The sequence below is a fragment of the Pipra filicauda genome, unplaced genomic scaffold (genome assembly GCF_003945595.2).
Source record: "Pipra filicauda isolate LSUMZ 115617 unplaced genomic scaffold, ASM394559v2 scaffold487_size526621_pilon, whole genome shotgun sequence".
Lineage (NCBI taxonomy): Eukaryota > Metazoa > Chordata > Aves > Passeriformes > Pipridae > Pipra > Pipra filicauda.
The window spans coordinates 218,442-233,814 of record NW_024104628.1 but is presented as its reverse complement, the minus strand read 5'-3'; the positions used below and the strand labels follow the sequence as shown (position 1 = coordinate 233,814).

The 15,373-nt window shown below is 48.8% G+C and overlaps 1 protein-coding gene and 2 non-coding genes across 3 annotated transcripts in view; 2 read left to right on the top strand and 1 right to left on the bottom strand.

Annotated features, from left to right (window-relative positions):
* The first annotated feature begins 1,071 nt into the window (after nt 1–1,071).
* TRNAP-CGG lies at nt 1,072–1,143 on the top strand. Its single transcript has one exon. It is a non-coding gene; the product is annotated as a tRNA-Pro (tRNA).
* A 387-nt stretch (nt 1,144–1,530) lies between these two features.
* On the bottom strand, nt 1,531–1,602 carry TRNAP-AGG. The gene has a single exon. It is a non-coding gene; the product is annotated as a tRNA-Pro (tRNA).
* Nucleotides 1,603–6,187: 4,585 nt separating this feature from the next.
* The window catches only part of MPZL1 (myelin protein zero like 1), a 31,809-nt gene continuing 22,623 nt past the window's right edge, over nt 6,188–15,373 (top strand). The window contains exon 1 of the mRNA XM_027722321.2: nt 6,188–6,283. Within this exon, the coding sequence (XP_027578122.1) occupies nt 6,211–6,283 (73 nt within the window). The 5' untranslated portion in view covers nt 6,188–6,210. The remainder of the gene's footprint in view (nt 6,284–15,373) is intronic.

Sequence of the window (15,373 nt, the reverse complement as noted above, 5' to 3'; positions counted from 1 at the left end):
AAATGCCCTCAGCAAGATTTAATTTATGCAATCCCTCTGGTATGGATGGTGCCTGAAAGAATAAAAAAAAGTTAAAGCCTAAACGTAGTGGGCCAGAAGACCTTTATATTGTGGGGGTGAGGACAGGAGACTGAGCAAGAAAGAAGTGGAGAGAGGAATGCAGCACAAGGGCAAGGAGAGAGTGTTTGTGTGTGATCTTGGTTCTGTGGTTGTTTTTGGTTGGGCCGGGTTCAATGTAGTGTGAGCCATGGGAAAGTATTGGAAAGGCCAAGCCTGAGAGCAATTACTGAGGGGAGGAACGGGGTTTCTTGAAAGATCTGGGATGCAGAGGCACGGAAATACGAGGGGGAAGCACTGGCAGGATAGAGCGTATCGGGGGCAACGCGGGATCCAAACGAGCGGCGTGCCGAGTGCTCAGAGACCAAAGGCAATGCTTGTGGCTCCCGTGGGCCCCTCTCCTGCCCACGGGTCACCCTTGGGGGTCTCCGGTGGTCTCCGGGTGTCCCTGCCTGTCCCTGCCTGTCCCTGCCTGTCCCAGTGGGACCACCCGCCCCGCCCCGCCCCGCCAGGGGGCGCCGCGCATAGCGCGGGCCGGGATAAACCAACGCCGCTGAGGGTGTGTGTCCTATTCCCCCCCTTTCCCATCCCCTGGGAATGAGCTCGCCCGGCTTCGAGCGCCACCGGCCGTGGAGTAGGAATGGGAATGGGAAGGCGGGGAGGGGTCGCTCCTGCGCTCCTGGGACGAGCGCGGGAGCGGGGTCCGCGCAAGGGAAGAGAGCGGGGCGGCGCGGGGGCCGCCGCACCCCCCGCGGGACTCGGAGTCACCGCTGCCAAGCGGAGTCGAAGGGTCGAGGGAAGGGCGATGCCACGGGTTACCCTGGAGAGGGAGGGAAGGGGGAAATGGGATCAGTTATGGAGAGGAGCGATGTGCTCCGGAGCGGCGGGCAAAGCCACCGCGGGTGCGGTGGTGGCGGGGAAGGACGGACCCACAAAAGCGCCGACGAGGGTGGCTGGGGCGGGAAGGAGGCGGGAAGGCAGTGAACTGCTGAGGCGGGAAAGCACTGGCAGAGCGGCTCGTTGGTCTAGGGGTATGATTCTCGCTTCGGGTGCGAGAGGTCCCGGGTTCAAATCCCGGACGAGCCCGCTGGGAAGGGGGCGCTCAGCGCTTCCTGTTTTGCCGCCGCGGTTCCCTCCGGGAGCGCTTTTGCGCCTCCGGCCCGCCCGCAGCGTGGGGAAGGCGCGGGAGCGGGGCCGGGGGCGGTGGAACGGCGAGGAGCGACCTCCGGGGCCTGCGGGGTGGGAAAGGTGAGGGGGAGGGCGGGGAAAATTCTGGGTAGCGGCGCCCGGTGCGAGGCGAAGAGGAGCGGCCTCTCCCCGGCGAGTTGTTAACGCTTTTCTTTGCGCTAAAAAGGAGCGGGTGGCTCTCGTTGTCCCTTCGCTGCTGCCGCTGCCCGAGGGGCGCAGGGGAGAACGCGGGGTCGCATCGCTGAGCGGAGAAAGGAGCTAAAAAAAGAAGAAAAAAAAAAACACGGGCTCGTCCGGGATTTGAACCCGGGACCTCTCGCACCCTAAGCGAGAATCATACCCCTAGACCAACGAGCCGCCGTGATTGCGCCCTTCTCTCCACTTTACAGGAAAGCTCCGGTGCTGCCGCCCGCCCCTCATCGGGACAGATCCCGGGCGCGCCGCCCGTCCCGTTTTTCCCGGTGCTCCGGGTTCCTGCCGGGCACTGCGGCAGCCCCTTTGCCCGTGGGTGCGAGAGCTGCCCGTACATGGCGAGCGCTGGACCGCGGCAGCCGGACCGCAAACCTCAGATGAAAAAGGGGGAATTCGTGGTTCTTTTCCATAATTCGTGCGACGGCCAGGCAGTGGCGACGGTACTTCCCGACCTTACAGGTGAAGATTTTATGCAGACCTGTTTAAACAGAGTCTTCTTACAGCGCTGGTGCTGGTCGGTGCTACCTTGGCTCATCTCCCTGTGGTAACTAATTTTGCTTATATTCCAAGAAGCTGAGGGGAAGGTAGGCGGCAGAGATGGGGAAAAGAATTGCTTTCATTTCATGGGCTTTTTTATACATCAAGGTTATCAAGAATACTCATGGCTCAAATTGTTCCTTAGCTTCAGTTCAGCACTGGAGTAGCTCATCATTCACATCCCTTTCCATCATAAGTTTTCCTCAGAACACTTATCCTTGCATAGTGGGTGATCCAAGACATTTTTCTTAATCAAATTACGGAAAAATCAAATTGTGGAAGAGAAGACAGAGTGGATCTCATCAATGAATGAAAATTTCTCAAAGGTGGGTGTCAAGAGGGTGGTGCCAGACTGATTTCAGTGATGCCAACAGGACAAGGAGTAATGGCCATAAACTAAAACACAAAAAGTTGAACCTCAACATGAGGAAGAACTTCTTTCCATGGAGGGTGGCAGAACGCTGGAACAGGTTGCCCAGGGAGGTCATGGAGTCTCCCTCTGTGGAGACATTCCAAACCCACCTGGATATGTTTCTGTGTAACCCACTCCAGATGACCCCGCCTTGGCAGGGGGGTTGGACTGGATGATCTCCACAGGTCCCTTCCCACCCTAAGAATTCTGTGAAAAATAATTACCAAACTCTCCAAGGACCACGTGCAATTACTGTGCTGCTGCCAGCTCTGAGTTTTGAAAGAACCACTGCATTTCTATTTAACCAGAGTAAACATGAATGTGGCGTTATCTCCTAGACACTGCTCCTCCCAATTTGCAGAAGAAAAAGAAATGTTGTAATAGACACTCAATACTTTCTTGTACAAATAGAGCCTGATTTTTTTTCTTTCTCGTGTTCTTCTCTTACTCATTCAAAATGAGCATGTTGGTTGGGGTATTTTTTGCAGGAATGCATATCTTTATATGCTAAGCAGTGTCTACTGTACAATTCTTCTAGGAGATACAAGCTAAATAGAAAACAATCAAAACCATTGAAAATGTAAAATCAGTTTGAATATATTTGCTTCTCCTCCTAGAAGATATTACTTTTATTTTTCTTTTCACATCATAATCCTGCTTGCTCTCTCTGTCAAGCTACTAGAGATGTCTCCAAAACAGTAGGATAACAAAGATCTGAATTTCTAACACAAACAGCAGCCATGAAAAAAATTATTTAACCTCTTTCCCAGTGACACACACTGGTTTCGATCTTCCTTCTGTGATAAGGAAAAAAAAAGACACACACACAAAAAAAAAAAGACACACACCCAAAAAAAAAAAGGGACAAAAACGTTTTTCCTCAATGTTGATGTTACTGTGTGTGAGAAAGCTCAAAAACCAGTTGGGCAACTCGACAGCAGCCTGCCAGGTGGCTGCCGTGATCTGAGCAGTCCTGCCCTGTCACTGCTGCTTCTCGGACCTGAGAGGGAATGGATTCACCATGAAGAGAAGAAACAACTCCCCTGGTCTCCATAGGCAGGCAGAGAAAGAATGAGTTTTTTGCCAGCTGAGCTGAATTTCTAAGAAATTCAGATAAATACTGGTATTATCACTAGGTGGGGTAGAGTTGCATAGCTGGAAGGGAAAAGGACAGCAGCAACTACACCTGCATTTGGGTGTATTTTAGCTTCTCTGGGATCTGGGTGCTGAGGTGAGTTAGGGAATTGTGTGGTACATTTAACAGGTTACTCTGAGAAGTGTTCCCAGTTCTTTATATCATAACCTTAATAGTAGCATCTCATAGCATAAAAATGCAATATGTGTTCCTCAGGACAAATTAAGTTGTTCCTGGACCCCGTTTCCTCTCTGGAAATAGCAGAAGAAAATAATTTGATCATATCTATTTGGATAAAGAATGTTCTGCTGTCAGCAGACCAGATACTATCTCAGATGTTTTCTGGATGGAACAACTGTGTTACTACACAACAAACAGGGCTGTACCTGTGACAGTGTGATCTCAGCTCTGTCAGGGAAGAGAAAGTGTAGGAATCCTCTGGTAAGGGACACGTGTGGCCAAATCAGGCTTATTAGTACATAAAAAGGGAATGTGTAAGCTCTGTGGAGGACAGTAAATTAGAGAATGAGAAAAAGGCAACATTAAAAAAAAAACACTTTAGGTTTGCTATCTTGCAAAAATGTCTAGAAAGGTGAGGCTGCCTATAGGTTTCTGCTCCATTTGGAAAGCAGGGATACTGGTGAGTTGAATAAAGGGAAGTCAGAGGGACTAAATGAGGTTCCAACCAAACAAGGTGGTAATTCCCCGTGATACAAAGAGTTGCCTGTGTTGTTGATATTTATTCTCAATTGCTGCCCTGGATTTCTGGTAGCCTGGGTTTCTAGAGAACGTGTACAACAGTTAGCTGAGAAACATGCTCCAGAGCTTCCCCTTAGGGTGTAAATAATGACTGCATAAGCTGTTACATTTTAAATCCCATCAACACTGTAGCCTGGCATCTTGCATCACAGCTGGAAAAAGATAATCTGCCTGTGTTTTTGCAGGAGCTTGCTTTGTCATGGCTCTCCTCATCATGGCACACGGGAGCGGGGCTTTCCTGTGGCTTCTTTCCTGTGCAGATGTGATGAGGTGGCCAGAGAGCGGCAGAGAGACTGGTGGCACAGGTCCTGGGAGAGGACCAGCGTCCTTGGAGCACTGGGCAGGAGCAGAGCACGCCACAGGCTTCTGAAGTCTCATGGATGCAGTGAGCAATAGCCTTGTGATATGACTCAGCTTGTGCAACTTGTTTAAAATACACGGCTTAGGAAAAGACGAAACACTTAAAAAGAGGTTCCCAAAAGTGAGGGGGAAGAAGGAAGGATGAAAGTGTGGTCTCAGGAGGCGTGTAACAGCAGGGAGTCCAGTCAGCAAGCTGAGGGAAATTCCAAGCAGGTATTTTCAGGCGAAAGGCAAAGGTGGTTATGCGATTGGCGTAGCAGAACTTCTGAAGGAGCCTGCACTTACAGGCAGCACACGCTGAAACAGGCTCTCTGAGCTAACAGGGAAAAACAACCAGGATCTCGGTGGAGGCAGGGGAACCACTGCTGTCCGTGCTCAGAGCTTGCAGCAGTGCTCTCCTGCTTCCCTTGGGATGAGCACTTGCTGACTCTCACCGCAGCGTGCACCTGGGGGAACTCAAGGCTTGCCCATGCCCCGAGAGGCTGGGGCACTAAACGGGTGCTGTGGGAGCACACTCTGTGGAAGTGTCTCTTTGGAAAACTGGGCTGAGCGATGCACAGCAGGAGCCTTGCACAGCTCAGAGTGTCTGGGACACCACGCTGTGGTGTGATCAAACCGCTGTGGTGTGATCAAACCTCTGTGGTCCCTGCGGGCCACAGCCACCCCACAGCTCCCGTGGGGGTTTTGACCAAGGGATGGACAACTCCATTGGCGTGACTGGCAGTTATTTGCAGACGGATTTAATGCCAGCTTGGATGGTCAGTACAGTGCCTGCAAAGGCACTGGGATAAGCTTGGGGCAAGCAGGTTATCTCTTGGGCAGCACCAGAGCCTGAGGCTATGGTGCTACGACAGCGGCTGAGGGAACTGGGGATGTTTATCCTGGAGAAGAGGAGGATCAGGGGAGACCTTATCGCTCTCCACAACTCCCTGAAAGGAGGTTGTAGCCAGGTGGGGGGCGGGCTCAGCTCCCAGGGAACAAGTGACATGGCCTCAAGCTGTGCCAGGGGAGGTTTGGGTTGGACATAAGGAAGAATTTCTTCACAGGAAGGGTGATCAGACATTGGAATAGGCTGCCGAGGGTGGTGGTGGAGTCACTGTCCCTGGAGGTGTTTAAGGAAAAGACTGGACGTGGCACTGAGTGCCATGGTCTGGCTGAGACGGTGGTGTTCGGTCACAGGATGGACTCGGTGATCTCAGAGTTCCTTTCCAACCTAACTGACGCAGTGATCCAGTGATCCCCGGGATTCACCGGCCCGCGGGATCGGCGCCACAGCCCCCGGGCACGGCGCCCCTCAGTTCCGCCCGCCGGCCGCGGGGGGGCGCTAACGCCGCGCCCAGCTGGGGGGGCGGGACAACACGTTCCCCGCGCGCATAGGTCGCCCGAGCTTGACTGATGCCTCTCTTGCCCAATCGCCGCGGGGAAGCGGGGCGGGGCGGGGGGGTGTGTGTGACTGACAGCTGCGGCGGCCTATGGGCGGGCGGGGCAGGGGGCGGGGGGCGGGCCCGCGGGCGGCCGGGGGCGGACAATGGGGGCGCCGCGGGGAGGAGGCGGCGGTGGCGGCTGGAAGATGGCGGCGGGCGGAGGCTCCGCGGGCCGGCCCGGCGCGGCGTGGGTGCTGATCGCCGCCGCCCTCGCCGCCGGTGAGTCAGGGACGGGGGGCCGCCGGGGCGTCCCGGAGTGCCGCTGCCGGGGCGGAGGGCGGCTCCGCGAGCAGGGCACGGCGTTGCCCGCCCGGCTCGGAGCCAGGTTCGCGGCAGGCGAGGCCGCCCGCCCTCACCGCGGGAAGGGTCGGGGTGTGGGGATGAGCCCCGGGTAGGGCGGGGGTGCGCGGCGGCCCCGTGTCAGCGCTGGTTTCGCCGAATCCCGGGATCACTGAGGTTGGAAAAGAGCTCCGGGATCACCGAGTCCGACCTGCGAGCTCACACCGCCATGGGGTGTGAGCTCCGGGTGCGCGGGTCGCCTTTGTTGGGGAGAGGCACAGCGGGAATGGGGACGCCGGGGTGGTGGTGAATGACTCGGAAAAGGAGCTTTGGTTCGGTCACGGGTGAAGTATTTGGGTGGAGGGGGAATTGTGTCAGGCAGATGATGCGGCTGTGACTCGTGCAGGAGGAGGGAGAGTCGGTGCAGAACCGCAGGATCACAGACTGGGTCGGGCTGGAAGGGACCACGGCGGGTCACCTGGTCCAGCCTCCCTGCTCCAGCGGGGTCATCCCGGAGCACATGGCACAGGATTTCGTCCAGACGGTTCTGGAGTATCTCCAGGGAGGCCGTACAAGGCCATGGAGCAGTGGAGATGGCAAGGATAATGCTTAACTCTTCCGTGGCTCATGTTCTCCGAGGGCAAGGAGTTCCATGTCAGCTAAGTGTGTGTGGATGCTGGGCATGGATATTGATGGAATATCCAATATGTACATATTCAGGATGTCCAGTGATGGGTATTTTTGGTTGGCAATACTTGCTTAGAGGGTAAAACTTTGCCAAGTATTTCAGTAGGAATCGGTAAAGAAGCCTGATGCCTTCACAGTTCACATGCTTTGAAAACTGTAAAACTGTAAGCCCATCTAGAAGGAGATTTAATAAGAAACTGTGCTGAATGGTAAGAAGCTTAAAACTTATTTCATAGAATCATGGAATGGTTTTGGGTTTGGGTTGGAAGGGACCTTAAAGATCATCCAGTTCCAACTCCCCTGCCATGGGCAGGGGCACCTTCCATTGTCCCAGGTTGCTCGGAGTTCCATCCAACCTGGCCTTGAACACTGCCAGGGATGGGGCATCCACAGCCTCCCCGGGCAACCTGTTCCAGTGCCTCACCACCCTCACCACAGCAAAGGGCTTCCTCCTAATATCTAATTCCTATTATTATTCCAATTCCTAAATCTATTTTCAAACAGCATTGTGCGGATTTGTTTAAGATTATTGCATTTTGCAATAAACATAAGTAGAGATTGCTAAGGCTTGCTGTATACCTTCAGAGACAGCCTTGATATTTAGATTTAAGTAGGTAGGTATGATATATGCATAGCTTACAGTAAAACTAAGTTCTTTGGAAATAAATATGGAGACAGGAGAAGAAAGAAGCATATTTCCCCTGACCACAACAAAAGGTACAGTAATGCTACAGTAACAGCTACAGCAGCTGGAAATAGTAGATCATTGTACAAAGTCTGAGGTATGTAACCAAATACAGTGCCTTAAAACCAAGCAAAGCTACAAGATACTCTTTTGAAAGAGACTCCCTAGGGTGGAGTCTTGCTAAAAAGTGAGGTTGCAATTTAAAGGAATAAACTAATGGGTGTTAAAATCACTGTCTTGTCTGTGTTGAACTGTGTTTCTGTTCCCATTCCTACAACTGTTGATTTTGTTTTTAACTCCAGATCAGAAGTTATGTCCATGTTGGCTTTTTCTGTCCATGCTTGTACTGCCCATCCTTAATCCTCCTGTCTGCTTTGAAAAGCAAGGTTTACATCTCTGCAGACAACAGGGTTTTAAGCTTTATTTTCCTGTGTGTTCCTGCATGTTTGTGTTAGGAGTTCATCTTGTTTGCTTATGGTCAGTCATCTGAAAACTCAATTATTCCGTTCCCTTTTAAGAATGAAGGATCATTGTCAAAGGTGCTGTCTGTGATTCTGTGGACATTTGTAGCATAAGCAGTTAATGCAGGTATAATCTCTTCTGTGCATGGGTGAGCCTTGAACAATCAGTCAAGACTATCAAGACAGTGGATTATTTTGCAATCCTGCATTTATAAGCCATGTGAGTATCACTTTAAGTGGTATCCTGTCTGTGTCTGACATGAGGGTGCTGCCTGATTGCTTCTGAAAGTCTCATAGAGTGTCTAGACATTACTGGAAAGAATAATAATGATGCTTTTACTATTCTTTTTGATACTAACAAAGCTTGGGGTTTTTTAAATTTATTTTCTCCTTTTATACACGCTCATACAAGTGCACATGGGCACATACACAGGGGTCAGTAACAAGCAGAGGGGTATTGACATGTTAAATTTTAGCTCAAGTGCCTGCTACTGCTTTCAGCTCCCCTGCCCATCTCAGTTGCTGCTTGAAATGCTTTCTGAAAATAACAGTGTAAGTCAGGAGTTGCAATGCTCACTTCGTGTTTGTGCCAGGTTTAGTCAGAATTCCTGCATTCACCCCGTCAGAAGCTGTTAGTTCTTCTAAGCTGAGCCCACTGATCCTGCAGGTAGGAAAACTTCCTTGCCTGTAGAGCTCAGCAGGGAAAAGGTGGATAAACTCTTCTCTCTGCTGGTTGGGTTGAGGGTGGGCCTGATGCTCAGCTCGCCTCGTTTGCTGCAGCAAGAAGTTCTTGAGTGTGTTGAAAGGCCTTTGCCTCAATATTTTGGGGGTAAAATGTCTTGTTTCTTCTTGTCCCCAGCCACTAACAGCACCCGGTAACTCTTTTGTTTGTTGTCTGAATTGCAATCGATCGTGTTAAGCAACACAATCTGTTTGTGGACTTACCTTATGCTGACTGATAATAGATGGTGAATGTCCCGTGTCCCATACAGAGCACCTGCAGCCAGGATGGATGACCAAAAAAAAACCATGAAGTCTAGTTTTACAAGGCAGATGTCATGTGCTGTTTGTCTTGAAAGATTTTAATCTGAGTAGTTTCTAAAGAATTATTGTTTTGATAGAGAAGTGCCCTACAGGTCATCTATCTAAAGCTTATTATTGAACCCATAGTGGGAGTTCTCCAGGTGTGATGTGATGTGGTGTGGTTTATTCATGTGTGGCTCTTTCTACGACCTACATGTAATTAACTGGTAAATTAACAAAATAAACAGCCTTGTATGCAAAAAAGTTCTGGTTTGTTTTTTTTTTTAAGCTGTTGAATGCTAACTCAGGATATCCTAGGAATACATCAGATAGCTGGAAGGTCTGGGTATGAAAACATTTACATCCTTATGGTATGTGTCCTTTTTTTGTGTGTGTGGTTTGTTTATCTTGGTTACTTTGCTGACCTGGGCTAGTGGAACCCCCCGAGCAGCGATGAACACAATAGAGAAAATGGGCATGTCTTGTGTGAGAGGAAGCTGTGGCTGGAGAGGACAGGCAGTTCTGAATTGGTTTTTCTGCAAGCAGAAGAGGCTTGTGGAACTAACTGCAGTGATTTACTGTTATCTCTTTTCAGCAGTCATTTAGAAGAGCAAGTGTTTACTCAGACTAGGGCTTAGCAGTAAGCTGCACCCACAGCACAAAGGATATGCAAATGCATCTTAAGGCAGGGTTGAAATCAGTATTTTTTTGGTATCTGAGCAGGTGGAAAGATGACCCTTCAGTCAGGTGATTTCACTGATTTATTTATTTTTTTCCCCCCATCTCTTTTATCTTTAAAGTGGCAGGGTCATTCTGTTACTTGTCCTGAATAACCTTTTTTTTTTTTTCTAATTGAATATGTTTATGTCAAGTAAATGTATTGGTACCTTTTTGGCTGGGATAGAGTTAATTTTCTTCATAGTAGCTTGTGTGGTGCTACGTTTCTGATTTGTGATTAGAAGAGCCTTGATAAGTGTTTGGTTACTTGTTTTACATTGGCTTACACAGCCCCAGGGCCTTTCCTGTTTGTCACCCTTCCCCTACAGTGAGTGGGCTGGGGGTGCATGAGGATTTGGGAGGGGACACAGCCAGGCATGACCACAGGGCATCATGCTCAGCAATAAAAGCTGGGGAAAGAAGGAGGAAGGGGAGCTACTTGGAGTTATGGCATTTGCCTTCCCAAGTCTCTGTTACACCTGATGGAGTCCAGCTTTCCTGGAGATGGCTGAACACCTGCCTGCCCATGGGAAGCAGTGGATGATGGCTTGTGCTTTTCCTGTTAAACTGTCCTCATCTCCCACGAGTTCTCTCACTTCTACGCTTAAGTTCTCTCCCCTGTCACCCTATGGGGAGGGAGCAAGTGGCTGTGTGGGGCTGAGCTTCCTGACGGGGTTATCCCACAATCCTTCCCTTTTGCTGCTGTGCCTTTCACTTCTTGTATTTTTTATTTAGCTGTTGAGTTGGCACTTTCCAGTTGGTGCTGCTGCTCGGTCTTGGCTTAAAGTGTGTAAGGAACAGGAAGGCTGGTGGTTCTCGTGAACTCTCTTTCTTCCAACTCTGCAGAAGAAGATGCTTTGTAGTACACTGGCATGTTTTATGTGCATGATGTTAAGGGGCATTAAGGGAACTTGGCCTGAAACATTGGTTTCACGCTACCTTCAGTGTTTAAAATCAGACTGAGATTCTGATCCTTAAGGAAAGGTTAAACTCTGGGCAGTGTAGCTGTTGTGGCATTTTCACTTCATGAGGTGGAGGTAAATCAGGGCAGGTAGGTGAAATGGCCCATGTTGGTGGTTTTAGTTGGCTGCAAGCCACCTGTTATTCAGTAACTTGTTTTTGTGAAGATGGTGAACAAGGCTTCCTCTTGGTAATAAAGGCACTGTTCTAATCCAAGGGATGGCTCTAGAAATGACCACACCTCTAAACTAGGGAGGTGATGTAGAGGATGCTACAAGGGAGGCCATAAATACTTCTCAAAAGAGAAGCATTCCTGGGAAGAACGAGCTGAAGCAGCTCCTACTCGGTGCTTCCTAACCCTGCTCAGTTGTTGTGCAAACATGGTGTACAGTGGCCTGGGCTGGGTGTTGGTCTGGTCTAAAAGAACACAATGGAAAAAGGGCTGTTTTGAACACGGGTTAGTTCCTGATCAGATCCACCTCACTATGTGTGCATGTGAGCTATTTAAATTGGCACCACCACTGACAAATTCTTGTGAAACAATGCTTTGAAATACATAGCATGGGCTTTTCCTTTTGGTTTTGTGGTTGTGCTGCTGCAGGTTAGAGCTGGTTATGAGTTTCCTCAGCAAAGCAGTTGGCAAGTGAGTGCAAGACTGCTGGGAGCGAGGTGCCAGAGTTGGCTGCAGGCGTTCATGGATCAGTAAGGAATCTGGCCCTCCAAGGGCTTTGGATTTGCTTGAACTGCTGAAGTATTGGCTGTTGTGAATACCCTATTAGCTGAGGAGGGTGATCACCTGGATGACTTAATTTGATCCATCTCTAGCTCCTGCTCTGCTAAGGGATGGGATTTTGTTTAACAGGTTTTAATCTAGTCACTCTGTACACAGGAGAAAACCCCTGTGCTCACCTTTCAGGCTGGAAATACCAATACTTGGCAAGAGTTGGACATGATGCTGGTTCAGGAATGATGACTGGTAATGAAATGCTACTAATACCTTGGATGGTTCAAAGTGTGTCCTCTGCAGATGTTTCTTGATGTGTAAAGATATGTTGTCACCGAGTTGGTTACAGCTTTGTGGATTGATTATTGTAAGAGGGGAAAAAAAGGGCACATTCTTGATGTCTGTTTGTTATGTAGCCTTTTGCACTGTATCTCCTTGTGAAATTTGCATATCTGCATCCTAAATTCTGCTGCCTAGTTTGTTTTGGAAATTGGTGGCTTCCATGCTGCTAATGATAGATTTTGTCAAAAAGATGCTGCATGCCATCAGCAGTTGGCAACATGATTGGTATTTTTAACACAGTTTCACTTGAAATAGTATTAATAACAAAAAAAATATAGATAAGTTAAAAGCCTAGAGGGAATGTTCCAGCCATTGACACATCCATCTCTACTGTCCACTCCCTGGGGTTTGGGCTTTGTTTTTGTTTGATTGTGCTTTTTTGTGTCTACACTTCTGATCCTTACCACTCTCTTTTCTTTAGTAGTTGTTGTGACAGTTTTAGTGGATTGCTCTAGTAATTTTAGGAAATGTTTGAGATGGTGGGATGCTTTTTTCGCTCTCTCTGCCATGTGTTGAGCATGTCTACCCAGCTTCTTGCAGTTCTTTTGTCAAGCAAGCTTCATGATATCCTATTTGTGGGAAAAACCTAGTGTGTTTCAAGGAGAGTCTTCTAAGATGTACTCCTTATCTTGTTGTCTGTGTAGGCCTTCTGTAACCTTAATTCCCATTTTCTGGGATCTTTCCTTGTGCCCGGGCAGTAATGTGCTGTGTTTATTAGTGGCTGTGTTAGTACTGCGAGATTAGAGGCAGAGCAGCTGCCATCACCTGTTCCAGTTACCCTTTGCACTTTGAACGGCTTTGCTTGACTTGCCCCGTTGTGTTTTCCAGTCTTTTGGTTTGGTTTTGTCAACAAGAACTGCTTACTTGAATCTGAACACTTGTAAACTCACTTGGTCATGGATGGAAAACCACTTAAGGGCTGTTGAACGGAAAAATGAGATGTGTGCTTTGGAAAGTACCTGAGATGTTGATGGGTATCCCATAGACAGGGAATTATTGCTTTGTGATCCCCAGGGAAAAGTTCCCAGAACAAGGCTAGAAGTTACTTGCCTCAAACTAAACAAGCATCTGCCCAAACCTGACATATAACCGATCCTGTAGTTGGAACATGAAGCTGTGCACATATAATGCTTGCCTGTTCATAGATCTCAGCACCTTTACAAGCATCTCAGTTTTATGAGATGAGAGAGCGATGCAGCAGTGAAATTATTTCCTCAGGATCAAACAAATCTGTGGCCTGGCTGGCAAGGAAGCTCAGGCATTCTTTGCTGTTCCTCTTGCTTGTTCTTAGTTTCTGGTTAAAGCATGGCTTTGAAAGTAAATCCTCAGCAGAGGTTCTTCTGCTGCCCCTTGGCAGAACAGTGAGCAGCTCTGTGTTATTTGGAGGAGACCACTGGAAAAACTAACTCTGCAGTGTGGGAGCAGAAAGTGGTACCCAAGTTTGGTGACTCTGAAGACTTGTCTTTAGGTTTAGGTCAAAGTAGGTGCGTGGAGTTGTGCAGGGCTGAGATACATGGATGTTACTGGCTGCTTTGGCAGCTTTGCCACAGCCTGATTAAGGCTTCTCAATGAAGCTGTTTTCCTTTCACTTGCAGTGACAAAATGCTATTTTTTCCCTCGTGGTTGAGTCAGGCAGAGCTCAGCTGAATGCGCAAAGCGGCCAAGAGAAAGTGATGTTGTGTTTTAGCAGATGCTCTTCTGAGCTTGTCTGAGCTTGGGGGTTGAACATTCCCGGCAGCAAGGCACCAGGAGGTGGTAGGTGTTCATGGTATAGGTGTCAGCAGCTTTTCTCTCTGTTTCCTGGAGCTGCAGGGTGCTGCAGGACTGGCTGTGTTGCTGCAGACAGGAAGCTCTTTCCTTCAGCAGCCTGAGCTACTTGACGAGATCGGCAACCTGGGGAGCTGTTGTGGCAGCAGCAAAAAGGCTGTTCCGGTGAATTGGCGTTTGAGAGTGAAACTGAACTCTTCCTTTGAGGCTGTGGAACTTAGATTTAGTTGCTTTGAAACTTAGATGTTAAGGTTGGTTGGTATGACTTTGTCTAGTCATCATTTCTGTAGCTGATGCTGGTTTGTGTCCTGTGTAAATGTGTGGAGTGTAGACATCAAGGTCTTGGTGGGCAGGGGGGCTGCAGGGGCAGCCTCCATGAGGAGAGGCTGGGGCTGCCTTGTGCCTGACACATCCAATTCTCTGTCTGAAAACGTTTTTAAAAATCTTTTATGTTTCCCAGAGACCATGTTCCTGGTGGTTAATGTCCAGTTTAACAGCTTAAAAGCCTTATTGATTAGGTCTAGCTGAGAAACAGGAGGAACGTGTGTCAATCAGTATCTTCAAAGTTGCTTAAGAAAAATTTATGAGAAGCCAGTGGTTTACTAAAAAGGAAGAGGAACTATATGAAGACAAACCCAAGAAGCATCAACCATGGAAGCTCTGCAAACCCACACCAGGGCACAGCTGAGCCCTGCAGCCAAGCTGGTGGCACTTCTGCAATAATGTTTGAGAAAGGACAAAGTACCTCAAAGCACCACATGGGCAGTGAGGAGCAAGGGGAGAAAAAGTGTCAGGAGCAGCATTACAAACCTCAAGGTGAGAGAAAGAGGAGGGGAGAAGGTGCTTCAGGTGCTGGGTCCTGTAGGCCCTGGAAGATCTGGGAGACCACAGTGGATTAAGTATTCCACTGCAGCACATGGAGAGGACTGAGGTGGAGCAGATATCCACACTGTGGCCCATGGATGACCCCAGGGTTTTCCTGAAGGACTTCAAGCTCATGGGAAGAACCTGTAATGGAGCAGGGAAAGGTGTGAGGAGCAAGGAACTGTTATGAACTGACCACAACTCTCCAGCTACCTCTGCCTGCCTGGGAGTGGAAAGGATGTAAAGGAGTTGGAAATGAAGGAATTAAGTTGAACTGGAGAAGGGGGGGAGTAAGGGAAACGTATTTTAGTTTTTGTCTTTGTTTTGCACCATCCAACTCTATTTTAATTGGCAATAAATTAAATTATTTTTCCCAAAGTCAAGTCTGTTTGGCCTGGGACAGTAATTGGTAGGTGATCTCCCTGTCCTTATCTCTACCTATGAGCATTTTCGTCTTATCTTCTCCCCTTATCCTTTTTAAGAAGGGATAGTGAGAAAGTGGCTGAATGGGCATTTGACAGCTAGCCAAGGTCAGCCCACCACAATGACATGCAAGATCATATATGTAGAGATATATATGTATATATTCATTTTTATATCTATACACTTAATAAGACTTCAGAGCAGATAACACCATGTTGGATTTCGGGTGTGGAGGTGGTCAGACATACGTGGCTCCTCAATACTTGTGTGTTGTCCTTATAAAGTACACTGTGGTTTGCTCCTGAGTGGAATTGCAGGCACGGATTTCACTTCTATGTTGAGGCTAAATGATGATGATGAATTCTTTGTATGGAAAT